The sequence below is a fragment of the Zonotrichia leucophrys genome, chromosome 2 (genome assembly GCF_028769735.1).
Source record: "Zonotrichia leucophrys gambelii isolate GWCS_2022_RI chromosome 2, RI_Zleu_2.0, whole genome shotgun sequence".
NCBI lineage: Eukaryota > Metazoa > Chordata > Aves > Passeriformes > Passerellidae > Zonotrichia > Zonotrichia leucophrys.
In genome coordinates this window covers 49442140-49456764 of record NC_088171.1, presented here as the reverse complement: position 1 = coordinate 49456764, position 14625 = coordinate 49442140, and the positions used below count along the sequence as shown (strand labels likewise).

The 14625-nt window shown below is 39.5% G+C and overlaps 1 protein-coding gene across 20 annotated transcripts in view; it reads left to right on the top strand.

Annotated features, from left to right (window-relative positions):
• The window catches only part of ARPP21 (cAMP regulated phosphoprotein 21), a 142173-nt gene that overhangs the window by 80554 nt on the left and 46994 nt on the right, over positions 1-14625 (top strand). For all 20 annotated transcript variants that reach the window (XM_064704930.1, XM_064704934.1, XM_064704923.1 and 17 more), the window contains 2 exons: positions 8544-8774; positions 13139-13308. In XM_064704930.1, the coding sequence (XP_064561000.1) occupies positions 8544-8774; positions 13139-13308 (401 nt within the window). The remainder of the gene's footprint in view (positions 1-8543; positions 8775-13138; positions 13309-14625) is intronic.

Here is a 14625-nt window from a genome sequence, read left to right as displayed (position 1 = left end):
CCACTAAGTGAGTCACCTTGTCATAGGAGATTGGGTTGGTTAAGTAGGACCTGCCTTTCATAAACTCATGCTGGCTGGGCCCTGTAGCCTGATTGTCCTGTACATGCCACATAATGGCACTGAAGAGGATCTGCTCTGTAAGTTTTCTTACACCAAAGTCCGACGGATGGGCCTTAAGTTCCCCACATGCTCCTTGTGGCTTTTCTTGTGGGTGGGTGTCACATTTTCTAGCTTCCACTTCGCTGGGAGATGCCACTGGGACTGCTGATAGGTGATGAAAAGTGGCTCAGTGAGCACTTCCATCCTTTCCCTCGGAACCCTTGGTGGATCCCATCCGGCCTCATAGACTTGTGTGGGTCTAAGTGGTGTAGCACATCACTACCTTTGTCCTTGGATTTTGGGGGCCTTGTTCTGCTTCCTGTCTCTGTCTTTTGGCTCTGGGTACCCAGAGAACAGATCTGGATATTACAGACTGAGGCAAAGAAGGCATTAAGTACCTTAGCCTTTTTCTTAATCTTTGTGACTGTGTTTCCCCCTCCAACCAATAAAGGATGTCATAGTTAGCCTTCCTTTTGTTGCTAATATGTTTATAAAAGCATTTCTTGTTGTCTTTTACAGCAGTAGCCAGATTAATTTCTAGCTGAGCTTTGGCCTTTCTAATTTTCTTCCTTCATTGCCATTTTTATCCTGAGCCAGGGTGACTGTGTTCCATGCTGGGTTGTCTTTTAGCACATGGTTACAACCTGCTCCTGTGCTGTTAAGACATCCTTCTTGCAGAATGTACCATCTTCCTGTACTCTTTGTCCTTCAGGACTTCCTCCCAAGGCCAAAATCTCCCTCTGAAAGTCCAAGGTAGCCAATCTGCAGACCCTTCTCCCTATTTCTCTGAGAATTGAAAACTGCTTTGTGATCACTGTGCCCAATGAAACCTCCAGCCATCACATCATCCAAAAGTCCTTTGTTCACAAAAACAGGCCCAGTGGGGCACCTTCCCTAGCTGGGTCCCTCACCAGCTGTGCCTGGAAGTAATCTTCCACACACTCCAGGAACCTCTTAGACTGTTTCCTCACTGCAGTGTCCTATTTCCAGAACCTATCTGGTAAGTCAAAGTCATGTGTAAGAGCAAGGGCCAGAGATTGTGAGACTTCTCCTGTCTGCTTATAGAATATTGCATCTGCTTCTTCATCTTGCTTGGGTGGTCTATAACAAACTCCCACCCTGACATCTGCTTTGTTGGCATTTTCTCTGATTTCTACCCATAAACACTCAACCCTTTCGTCACCACTGTCAAGCTCTAGACAATCAAAACACTCTCTTAACATACAAGGTATATCCCACCATCTGTCCTTCCTTGTGTATGCCTTCAGAGGCATTTCCAGGCATGCACTGCAGCCAACAAGACTCCTCCTTTCAGTCATCCCACCCTGTGATGGTAGCTGTGTCACAGTTATCCTGCAGTGCAGGTACTTCCAGCTCCTCCTGTTTTGTTACCCATGCTGTGTGCATTGCTGTAGATGCCCTTAAATTGAGTTACTGATCCTGCCCCCTTTTTGTGGGAAGAAGCTGTAATTCCTAGTGATCATTCTCAGGCACTTCTTTAATTTCTAACACATCAGTAACCTTTGTGTCTTCACTGCCTCATGAATCTCCATCCCCTGCCTCCACTGGGATGTCAGAACAAAGAACCTCACTGGAACACCATTCCTTAAACACTGGCATGCTGCATAACATCCCTTTTGCTTTTAAAATCTAGTTTAAAGACCTGATAACTCCTCTGCAAATGTACTTTCTCCCCTTTTGACAGACAGGTGTAACCTGTCTGTCTAGGCTTGGTGTTCTATAAACCAACCTGTGGTTAAAACTCAAAAGTTCTGTCAATGACAGCATGCTCAGAGTCTGTTCTTAATCTGCAGGCTCTTCCTTCCTCAGTCCCTGCAACTGGAAGGGCAGAGGAGAGCACTACTTTTTCTCCTGATCCCTTAACCAACCATCCCAAGGCCTTGAGGTCTCTTGATTGCCCACAGACTTCTTCTTGGGGCTTCATTGATGCCTAACTGAAAAATCAGTAATGAAGTGAGAGCTGTATCAGAGTGAAAAGTTTTATTTTCACATCTTTAACTCTGGCACCAAGGAGGCAGAGGACAACTCCAAGAAATGAGTCTAATCAGCATATTGGGTGTTCTGTTCCCTTCAGAAGTGAGTCTCCCATGACCCATCCTTTTTTCTCTATGGAAGCAATTTGGATGCGGGGAGCAGTCTGAATTAACCTCCAGCCAAGTGAACTGCCATCCTTGCTGCTGTTTGGTTCCACTTGCAGAGCCTCACATCTGTTTTCCCAGGGCCCCTGAGACAGTGAGATAATCACACAGGAGACCTGCCTGCTGTGCTGGGCAGGAGCTTGTTGCCATTGCCCCCTGTCTCTTCATCCCTGTGTTCAGCCAGATGGAGAGATGACAGAATCCTTCCTGTCATATGTTCTCTCTGCCTATGAGATGTGCCCCAGGAAGGCAAGGTGCAATTTCAGTGTGTATGTAGTTCTGAAACTACACTCTAGTGTATTTTTTATTTGAATATAGGCTAAACAGCCCATACAGTGGGGCTTGAATTATGGAATAGAGTATGGTTTCACTTCCAGATTTCTTTGCCTCCCATGAATATTTGAATAGCATCAAAACTTAATTTGTTGTGCAAGAATTAAGGAGGAGGCACAAGATCCTGCTATACTTTTTTTTTATCATTCTACCTTAAGTAAAGTGCAGGTAAATGTATTTCTCCACAACACTGTGTTGCAGAAGTGCAGAGCATTTAAAATGGTGTCAGGGAAATCCAGTTTGGAGGAGACATCTAATTGCAAGGGCAATATTTTTAAGAAGCCATTTTAGTGTTAAAATCAAGCATAGTAAAAAGGATGCACTCAGGAAATGTATTAAAGAAGAGACTTGTGAAGCATGCCAATACTTGTAAATGCATCTGCACCCTGTAGACGCCAAACCACAAATTGCTTTCAAATGAAAGCTCTTATAATACATTTTTAAAACATCAGTGATATTAAAATTCCATGTTCTTTTTTAAATGCTTTGACTTTTTTAAGGAATGCATTTAACTGGAAAGCTAGCCGAGGCACAAAAAGAATAAAAGAGAAGCAAGATAAAAGGAAGAAGTGGGGAAGAGGAGCAAGGCTGGATATCAAAACAAATCTTCAAAGCCAGGACACAAAGTCAAACAGTCAGCCTGAAAAAAGTCATAAGAACTACTATCCTAATCACTATTTCTGTCCTTCTCTCTAAAATGCTATTGAATGGCATTAAAGCAGAAAAGAATAACAATTCAAAAAAAAATGGGGAAATATGTCTTGGTAAAATGTTTCCCCTTCACCAAAAAAAATGCTAAGTGCATTTATACAGTAGTCAATGTGATACTTACCTTTTCTAAGGTGTGTTAGGTACCAAGTGATACTTGATTGTGAATATTTTGCATACAATCTTCATTACTTTCTACTTTTGCCATAGGCAGCCCTGGTGTTCTGTAGTTCAGTAGATATTTAAAGGTTGATCATGCTTTTATTTAGGGTGATTTTGTTTTGGTTTGGTTTTTTTCCCTTGTGTTCGCTACAGTAGTTAAAATGGAATTGCAGAGGTGTTGCTACCCGTATTAGACATGCTGCCCTGGTAGCATGCCAGAGTCTGCTAGGCACCAATTCTGTCCCAGTTCTCCTACAGAAAGACTTTTCTCTGAAGAGCTTTATGGTTCACAGTAATAAATTTAAAATATTTTTGTCTTGCATAAAATTTGTATTGAATCAGTGTGAAATCATTAGTTGGTCAAAATGCTCTTCATTGGCTAAATGATGGAAAATATTTATGGTCTTTTCAAATGTGAAAATTATTCTCTCTATATATATGGCAGTCATCCAGAAGCATTGTTAAACACTCTTCCTGAGCATAGGAGTAATAAAATTTTCAGGATTTTTACAGAAGGCTTACAGCTGCCTTCAACAGGGTACACAGTGATGCAGTATTAACATTGTAGCCTTTCTGGATCGCTGTTTGTATTGTCACCAAAATTAAATGTTCTGCCCCTAACCTGTGATAAATCAGTAATTAATGGTACACAGCAAACAAGCAGGAGCTGAAGCTCAGAAAGATGTTAGCTTCCCCTTAGGCTCACAGAGAGATCACAGAACATGCTGTTCTCTGCAGTACAGTCCAGTAGTGTCAATTAGTCTTAGACTTTATTGTTTTCAGCTGCACAGGAATTGGAGCTTAGCAAAGGAATTATGTTACTTCATTTTTGCAAACTTCACAAAAGGGGCTGTTTGAAAACCATTACATGGTTGTCTTATTGGTTCTGATGGTTATTTTCATGCACCTGTTGATTGTTTAGAAAACCCTGTTCTACTGAAAAGCACAGATTGTACAATGCAAATAAAATTTCTTTCTCAGTTTTTCTGTAGTTCTGTAGGTACAAAGAGATGTTCTAAGCTATAATTCAGTATCAAATGGGGAGTTAATAATTTAACAAATTTCAATTGGATTGCCTTCCTACTATTTAGGACATCATGCAAAATGTCCTAAATAGTAGGAAGGCAATCCAATTGAAATTTGTTTAACTTTCTGTATTAGCTAGTAATACAGTAAACTTTCCAGGGTTGTCTAAGAGTGGTAAGTGAAATGGTTGTCACTGTAGGGGCACAATGATGTACATGTTCAGCCTGTAACACCCAAAAAGACAAAATCTAGCCTATCAACTACCATGTTATTGTCACTGACACATTGCAACAGGTTTTAACATCATGAGAAAATATGTGTTTCACATAAATGTTCTATGTGTATCTACATCTCTAGTTAGATAATTGTTGGGAGGCTTAAAAGTTGTAGCTATTGCACCTTTAGCTTCTCTTAATGCATTTTCCATTCAGTGGAATGCACATCTGTCAGAGTGTATTTCTTTCCCCCTTAGCTGCAAAAAGCTGGTTGCATTGGGGTATTAGCTGTGTTGATACAGATCTGTAGGGATCATTAACTTCCTTGGCAGGGCTCCAAGTAATCTGAGACCCAGTCTAATCTCTCCTGTTAGGTGCTCATTGCTACTCCTGTTGGGAAACGCATTTCAATACATTACTGCAGGCATTTTAATACCTTAGCCTTCCTTTGCTGGTTTGTTTGGTTAGTTTGTTGTTTAGGTTTTGGGGTTTCTTAAATAAAGTGTCCTGTATATTATATTTTTCCTCTTGAGTTTTGGAATGGGATTTTTCCTTCTTTATAATTTACTTGAATTAGGCATTAGCCTGATGAATCTTGTAAGTCCAGCAGAAACTGTCAGAATATTGATGTATGGGCAGTAGGTCACGAGACAATTGCTTCCAGTCATAATCTTCCCCACTGACAGTGCTGAAGCATCAGTTTTATTTTTAGAAGTGCAGCTTAGAGAGGAATAGTCATATTCACATGAGCACGTGCCATTTCATTAAAAGATCACAAAATATATTGTTGCATAGAGAAAGGCAAGTGACTTACAGAAGTAGCAAATAAATATTTCTAATCCAGGAATCTATATCCAAGACAAAGATACTTCCAGTATTCCATTCCACTGCTTCCTCTAGAGCATCATCATTTTCACCATCCTGAAAATGATGATGGTCTAGAGTAAGCAGTGATAGTGGATAGATTTGAGAGTGTAGTGATAAGAAAGGAGAAATTTGCCTTGGACTTGAAAGTTGAGATGAGCAGAGATGTTCAAAGTCATCAGATACTGAATGCTGATCCAAGGAATATAGAGCAGGACATGTTGCATCACTCACTTTTGCTTAGAATATTGGAAAATTAATGGTATTTCCATGCTCTCCCTCTGCAAACCCTCTAAGCTATTAAGCGTTTTTGGTGGTTTTTCTGTCTCTTTTTCTTTACAGCTCTTTGAACTTCTGTATCTCTCAGAATATTTAAAAAATATATTAATGGGAAATGATGAGAATGTGAAGGTTATTATTATCTCAACTGTGAAGCAGCAAGAAAATTATAGAATAATCTAGAAGAACTATCCATCATTACATGCTGAAAAAAGAGGTTAGATTGTGTAATGGGGGCAAAAATCTCATTTAGTCCAAGTTCCTTTCAGAAGTCTTTTGCAAGACATCTTTTAATATGAATCTGAATAAAGTCAGATACTTTATTTTTCCCCCTTTTTACAGTACTGAATTCATTATAAAGTGATTTCCCATTCCAAATTCAGGCAGCGTGAAAACAGCTAATCAGAGCTACAAAGACAAGATTAATTGGTGTTAATTTCCAAATATTAGTGCTGGAATTTACTTGGCTTAATAGGTCTAGACTTAAAATGATAGGAAATAAGTTACAATAATGGATCTAAATAAAGTAGATCATTCTTATACAGTATAAATGGGGGGGGAAAATTGATGCAGCAGTAATTTCTGGAATTTTTTTTGTTTTTTTTTTAAATTCAGAAAATTCTATGGTTTTGTGACTTATTTGTGTTATTTCAAAATCACTAACTTGATCTGCTGACATGGGAGAGCAGATCTTGCATATTCTAAGGCAGACATTTCAAAGCTATGAGCTTGACCAATGTGTGGGGGTAGCCTCAAAGTGTTTTCCACTGCTTCCATGCCATGTGATGAGTACACCCGAATTCACTGCAGTCCTCTGGCTTTTATCATTCAGAAGCTGGTGTAGATCAATACATAATTCTGCCATAAGAACAGCAGAAGGGGAGGAAAGAAAAAACCAAAACAATTGAATGTCAGAGCTGCAATCTTCTTTTGTGCCCATAGCGTTTCATTGGAATGGCACAAAAAGCGGAGAGAGTCTGAACTCAGGCTTGGTACTACTCACACACTCGCTTAGAAATAATGAGAGGTTTAAGAAATCTCATCACCACTACCATCTCCAGGCAGCTTCCTGACCTGGTGAATTCAAAAGGTGAAGGAAAAGAGGAGAAAGTAAAGAGAGAACTCAACGAAACAACATGAAGTGCGTGTAGGAAGGCCAGGGAAATACAGCAAAAGACCTTGTAACTGATGTGGAAGGAAAATTGAACTCCAGCAGTTGCGTTTGCAGATGCAAGGAAGATGCCAAATACTACTTGCAACTTGATGAGGATGGCCTCCAGGAATAACTGCAATTTGTAGAAACACAGGAATCTGAAATTAAATAAAACTATTTCTTCAGGAATAATATTTCTAAATTTCTAACCTCAGTCTGTGAGGAAAGGAAAAATATAGCAACTAGTACAACTTTGATGTTTTATTGAAAGACTTATTTAATGAAATGAAAAAATTATTTGGAAATCTCTATTACTTTCTTGATTAAATACCAGAGAAGCAGATGTAGGGTCCTACTTATGGCAAATAGTGCACTGCTCATAGAGAGGACTGTGTCTGTAGTGATTGCTGTATGAACCCAAAGTTTGAAGAAGATGGATAAAAAAATGTGTGTTACATAGCAACCTGCAGTAATCTGTGGAAAAATCCTCTGTGAAATAACAGGATGGTGGTGTGATTTCTTTGGAAGAAACCTCTTCTGCTCTCATTTCTCTAAATATGAGAAAATAAATTAATTTCAAGGGCATTTGACTGAAAATTAATTTGAACCTCTAAGCAGTCCACTACAGGGTCCACCTGCAGTATCCCATATCTGAAAGGATATAATTTGCCTCAAAGAGGTTTGCTAAACTGAAGTCTGAATTCTGTCCTTGCTTTTAGTCTATACCTGCAGATGAACACTGTGGAGGTTAGATGCATAGACAGTAGGCTCAAGTAAAATGAAAGAACTTGCTATTAAAACATACTTTGCTCTGTGGAGTAAGCATCCATACCATCCTGCTTTAAGGAAGCTGGTCACCTGATGCTCTCAGAAATTCTTGTATTTTTTTTTGTGAAGCAAATTACAATCTAATCAAGTAGTATCTCAGAAGTCTGAATATTATTTTTGGGGGTTAAAACAATGTGTCTTCCCATTCTTCCAGGCACAAATGTGCTTTAGCACAGTTGATTTATCTTGATTGTTCAGTTTTAATAGGTTCGATGCTGAAAAACTAAAGTGGCAAAAGTCTTAGGTAGTATCTTAGGTAGCTTTAATTTAATATGGATATTACACAGCTACCTTGTGACTGGACTGATAACTCAGTTGCTGTTGCTTTGCAGAGAATGTTAGGTGATTTTTTTTTGTGTGTTCCATTTTTGTTTGTTTTTTTTTTATTTATAAACACTGTGTTTAGTTTTTATGCCTTATGAACTGATACCTTGGTATTATAAGTACATGCTGAGGATTTTGTGTTCCTCTTTGGTAAATCTATTTATTGGCTGGGAGGAAGCTGATGTTGCATGAGGAAAGTGGGTTTTTAGATTGTGAAAATTACCACTGGCTACTGGGTTCAGTAGGGAGTGAAAATCCTCTTCCTACCAGCTGGGCATGGAGTGGTGCATGCCTTTGCAGTCTGTGAAGGTTGTCCTTGTATGTGCCGGATCTGGTGAGGACTGGTGTCCCTTATAACCCCCCATTCCTGCTGTGCTTGTGTCTCCCTGTTAGGCTCAGAGTCTTCCAGCAGTGCTGGCTCCTCAGGATCCCTGTCACGAATACATCAGCCTCTCCAAAGTGCATCTCTCGTCCCTGGGGTGACAGCCAATTCTTCAGGCAGCGTGTCCTACCCTGAGAACGGGATGAGTGGCCAGGTGGCCCCCAGCAACACCAGCTATATCATTCTTCCACTTGAAGCTGCAGGGATACCTCCTGGCAGTATCCTTCTCAACCCGCACACAGGTCAGTACAGCTCCCTCCTGCCTGTTTCTGCCCTTTGGGATTTCTGATGTCAGCTCATGAATCAGCAGGTTTCTTGTTTCCAGACATATTTTTCTGGAGGCACCGTATGAGCAAATATACATTGAAATAATGTTTGGCAAATTGTTGTTTTCAAATGTGCAAGCAAAGCTAGATTTGATTTCTGAGGCTGTTGTGGCATAGCTGGTGGGAAATGATACAAAACACTCTTGCTCCATCCCAGACAGGATATCCATCATTCATATATATAGAATATATATATATATAATATAGAAGAGTATATATATATATTATATATATATATATATACACTCTTCTATATTCTTCTATACTCTATACTCTTCTATATCAATCATGCTGAGATATGGTGCAACCAAAACATAAAGTCATACTCTTAGAGATTGTGCTTAACAGCAGAACTTCAAAAGGCTTAAAGGCTGCATTTGAATCTGCACTCCAGAATTAATTTTATGTGAGCTATATGGTTAGCAATTGTATTTAAATTGTGAAGTTTGTGATAAGAGAAAGATGTTACTCTTAAATTCCTGATAGTTTTCATCACTGCAGCTCACAAACGAGGCACTTGCAAGCGCCAAAGTGCTGCGGGCACTTCAGAAACTCTTCAGTTTGAACTTGAGTGCTTGATGAAAGCTTAAGGCAATTTGTTATCTCCTTGGTCTGGATGAAGTCTGGATCATGTTATGCTGTTACTCCCCACCATATTGTACTATCAGTGTTAAGAAGGTTCAGGGAGTTTGAGGGTGTGGTACTTCCTTGGTAAATTAGACTCTTCCAGTAACCATGGCTAGCTGTGCTGTCAGCCTTAGCTGAGTTATGCTGGGTTTAAGACAAGAAAGCCTATAGTGAAATGTAGCTTCCATTATACTGAGAGCTGAGGGTTAAACTCAGAATTTTTTTTTTTTAAGTCCTTAAAAGAACATTCAGGAGCTTTTTCTTGGGGGATTTTTGTTTATAACTTGTATTTTATGCGTATTACATCCATGTGTTCCACTATTTTGGTGGAAATGCCTAAAGCTTATTTGTGTGTCCACTACTAAGAATCATTCTTTTTGCCATAGTTCAGTCAAGAAAGGTGGAGCCTTTAAGGAGAATACAGCCTTGGTAAACTCTTCAGCCAGTCTTATCACAGATATTTATAGGTGGTAATATCTGGGGCTGATCAATATGTATCAGCATATTTAAAATCAAGGAGGAGTTCTTGTTTGTGTAGATGTGAATGTTGTAAGTTTGATAAGTTTTGTCCAGAGAGGTGACTTAGTAACTTGCACAACCTTTACTCTTCCAGAGCTTTTACTCTTTAAGTGTACTTTTTTTCCAAACCATTATTGACATGAGAGCCTATTACTGTCAACAAGGAAAAGATCCATCATTATATTCATCTGCTAATTTCTGTTCTGGTAGATGAGAGTTCTGTCTGCAGCACTGAAATTTCTTGGTCAATACAGAAGACAACATTTTGTGTTCCACCATATGGTCCATTTCCATACAAAACTCATCAGGCCTAGGCTGGAGTCAACTGTAATTCAGGTGACAGGACTGAGAAACAAATGAAAGGAAATTTTGCTGCATGGAGCCCTCAAACAGCTGAGAGATGCTGCTTGTTCCTGGCCAGGATTGTTCTTTGGCTTGTTCCTGGCAAGGACAGAGACTGGAGCTCACCACACTTGAAAGAGCCCTGTAAGAGGAACATCTCCTACATCTATCTTGTCAATTTAGCAAATTGCAGCAGCTAGTTCAGATTTTTGCCTGGTACACAGTGAGTCTTGTTTTTTTTTTTTTTTTTTTGCTATAGATATAATTCATTTCAATACTGTCTCTAGACCAGAGCACCTTATCTTCCCTCCCTGTGTGCCTCTGTCTGCAGATGCATCATTGGGAAACCCATGCATGTTTGTATGGTTAACATTCAGGGAGCAAGTATTTTTGTGTATATATTATTTTGTGTTTCTTTCAAACCTTGTGTTTCGTTTCTGCAGCTCCCATGTAAATATATACATAATAAAGTAATGGAGAGAGCAGATTTCTTTAAAAACCTGAAATTCTTGTCTCACACTCCTAGCTAGCTTCATGCTGCTACTTCGTGCTGGAAGTCAGACTGTACTTTGGCATCTGCTGTGTTTTTCACATGCAGCAAAATACATGCTGCAAAATTGTCACTCTTTGGGCTCAGAATCTTTGCATCTTATTAGGGAAACATTACAAAAGGAGCTCCATGGGGAGGAAATTTAGATTGCTGGATGCTGTGATCGACTATCAAAGTGATGGATGCTGTCAGAAACAGAGATGAAGAGAAGACAGTTGAAAGAAAAGGAAAAAAAATCTTTGTTTCCTGTAATGAATAGATTTTCTTTCCCTGTGTCATACCATTCTTTAGCTCTTTCTTCTCCTCTTGCAGAGTGGCTACTTCCAGTCTTTTTCTCTTTTTTTGATCATAACACCATGTCCTTCAAAGATCTTTCCTTCCTTTCACACTACATAGTCATTGACTGTGCAAGCCTCTAATGGCATCCAGAGAAGCAGTCAATTTCTTCCTGCTCTGAGGATAACTCTGCTCCTTAGCAGATGTTGGGAATACACACTTTCTTTTCCATATCTGCAGTTTCCTTTATTTTTTCTCCTCTGCTTTACACTTCTCCTTCCCCATATAGTCAAGCTTCTTACTTGCTTTGGGAAAGAGCCATTTATGTGGCTGTGCTCTCCATTTCACTTACTTGATCAGCCTGCTTTACCCTTTAAAGGATTCTTCTTGACACATTCTTCCTTAACCCCTCTGACAATTTAAGAGCATTTACTTTTCATTGGTACTTCTTGAAGTGACATTGCAATCTTCACCCTTCTATCAGGGCCACAGTTCATAACTTACAAATGTCTTCCCTGTTACCTTCTGATCTCTCCTTTTCATTTCTGATTTCAAGATTTCTTCATGAGAAGTCTCCTCTTTTTTTTATCTTTAAAAGTGTTGCTGGGACTTTAGACTTTCAGTTCTGCCATCTTGCATTAAGCCACTGGAAATGCTCTTTATTAGCTTCCCTTGAGCATCTGACACAGGCTTTGGGATTGTGTTATCCTGCTTACTCTGTCTTCTAAAGTACTTCTGGGGCTTGAGATTCCCAAAGCTTGGGAGTCCATGCCACAGTTACCCAGTGGGTTCACAGCAAGAATCAGGAAATCAGTACACAGAACTGCCCCATGCTTTTTTTCCACTCACTCATGACGTTTCTCAGCATGAATGTGGTGTTGGGTTCATCCAGAAACTTGATGCTTTAGAGAGACAGAAGGCAAGGTTCTTTGGCTGGCGCTCTTAATGCAGCTCTAACCATGATTCATTGGAAGGAGAAACTAGAAGGCTGGGGAGTAGATAGGGCAGATAGAGATGCTTATTAGGATTCAAATCAGAAGTTCATTACTGTTACTCCAAGTTACTGAACTCGTCCAGATCTCTCTTTTTATCTCAGATATTCATACCTTAGTTACCTACTTCAAAGATTATAACATCATTGCTAAAATTACTTTTTTTTTTTCCTCTTGGAAGTATTCATAATTCCTTTGATTTACAGATTTATGATGGAAGTGAAAAGAGAACTGCGGTCATGGAAAACATTTTTCCAACATTTCTTTTTTGTTTTCAAGACAATGACTTGGATAAAATTTTTCTTTTAAATAACATTGTTTTTGCAAGATTATTCCCCTCAGCTTAATTATCTGAAGCAAAATGAGTTCAATAGCTTTAGTAGAACTCTGAAAAGAATTTGTCTTGTATATAAGAGATTCTTAAATACACCATAAATGTTGCTTCCTTGAAAACTGGAGTGCTAGCTCCTCTAAGCTTAAGGCACAGCTCTGTGTTATTAGCATGTGTAAGTAAATCAGTAACAAGAGTGGGTTTTGTTTTTTCCCCTTTCCTACAAACCGTATTGTTTCAGAAGTAGTTGTGTACATTTGATTGCTGTTGTGTTAGCGGAAAATGTAAGGGAACATTCTCTACCTTCAGTGTTTGCTCCAAAGTTCAATTTTAATGTTAATTGATTCATCACTGAATGATTTCAAGTAACCATAGCATCTGAATCATCTTATAGCCATGGTAACTTTCCACCCATTCCTTGGAAAATCATGCTGCTGAAACAAATATCTGCTGTCTTGCCTGAAAAAAACATAAAAGCTGTCTGATTCTGTAATTACTGTAATGAGATATTGTGAGTGATGAACCCTTTACTCCCGTAGCAGGTCAGCTAAAAAGCGATTCGTTAAAGCAAGATTGTTTGCTTTCACACAGCAAACAGTATTTTCTTAAAAGTGTCCAGCAAGAGCCGGGCATTGTGTTTCAGGTCAACCGTTTGTAAATCCTGATGGGACGCCGGCAATATACAATCCTCCCAGTGGCCAACAGACAATGAGGAGCCAGGTGGTGGGACAGTCTCAGCAGCAGCCTTCACCCCAGCAGCCTCAGCAGGTTCAACAGCCACAGCAGCAAATGGCAAGTCACCTTGTCACACAGGTAGGTGTGGTGTCACTGGAAAAAAAAAGGAGCTCTTGGGGATATGAAGAATGATCTAAAGGAAAGAAGGGAGGAATGCAGCTAGACCAAATGTCACAATGTTCTTTTCAACATGGATAAAGCAGATGGAGAGGGAAGATTACATCTTCAATTTTATCTAAAGGATGATTTCATTTTCAAAAGTACTGTTAAGCGTGTTGGTGCATGTCTACATAAAATTAGTTTGAAAAACTCACCCATTAGTGGAAGCTGAGCTATTCATTCTCAAAACAAGTGCAGTCTGTAATTCTCTCCAAAGAGCTAGGGACATTTCTCTTTTGACAGCAGTGACTTGAGTCAAAGAATAAGGTACAAGAGCTCTACAAACCCTTTCATGCCCAGTTGTATTGGCCCAAATCTATGGGTGTTCTCCAAGCATTTTTGCCCCAGTTTGGTGGTTTTCTGCCTGCACCAATATTCTGGCTGTGATCCTGCTCTGAGCTAGAAGTTGTGAAGCTGCAGCAGGAAGAGCAATTTTGTTTGAGCACAGTGCAATGTTGGCTCTCTGGTCCCTGTGCTGGCTGTGGCACGTGACCAGACGTGGCTGAGCATGGGCAGCAGGGTTTGGGACTGGTTCAAACTTAATTTTGTGGATTGCATGCCTGTTCTCCCAGGGCAGAGCAGGCAGAGGGAACTACTCAAGCAAGAATCCTATATCCTGCTTAGTCACAGAGCAGCCAAGATCTACTTTGGTTCTTGTGTAGCTTTATAATTTGGCACAGCTTCATCCCAGCTTATGCAGAAATACAGTCTTTGAATTCAGTGAAGTTGCTTTGATTTTACTGGGTTTGGACTTATATGGTTATGGCTCTTATTTCTTGATCTGGTCTTCACAGTTTTAGAAGACAGAGATAGTAGCAAACCTGTAAGAAGTTATATGAAAGGTTAAAATGACAGGAATACTAAAGCTATTCCAAGGTAATAGTGCTGTGGAAAATTGTTTTTTTCACTTAGATAAACATCTGCTCCAAGCTGATGGCCTGTCTGTTGGTAATTCACAGTCTGTTCTTTGTCATTTTTTAAACTCTTGTGTTCTCCCAAAGCAGCTTTACAAGCATTATTCCTTTGCCTGTGACACACTTGGAGTTAAATCAGTCACTAACAGCGAAATTCAAATATACACTTATGCTATGCTGCTTTCCATTTTTATATCTGCAAATTAAACATGGAAGCATAATTTGGCTTTGCCTCATATTATGAGTAAGAGGGGATAGCTTTGGCTATATTTAATCTAACAGCCACCAAATCCACATAAAGAAGCAGAAATATCAGTAAAAA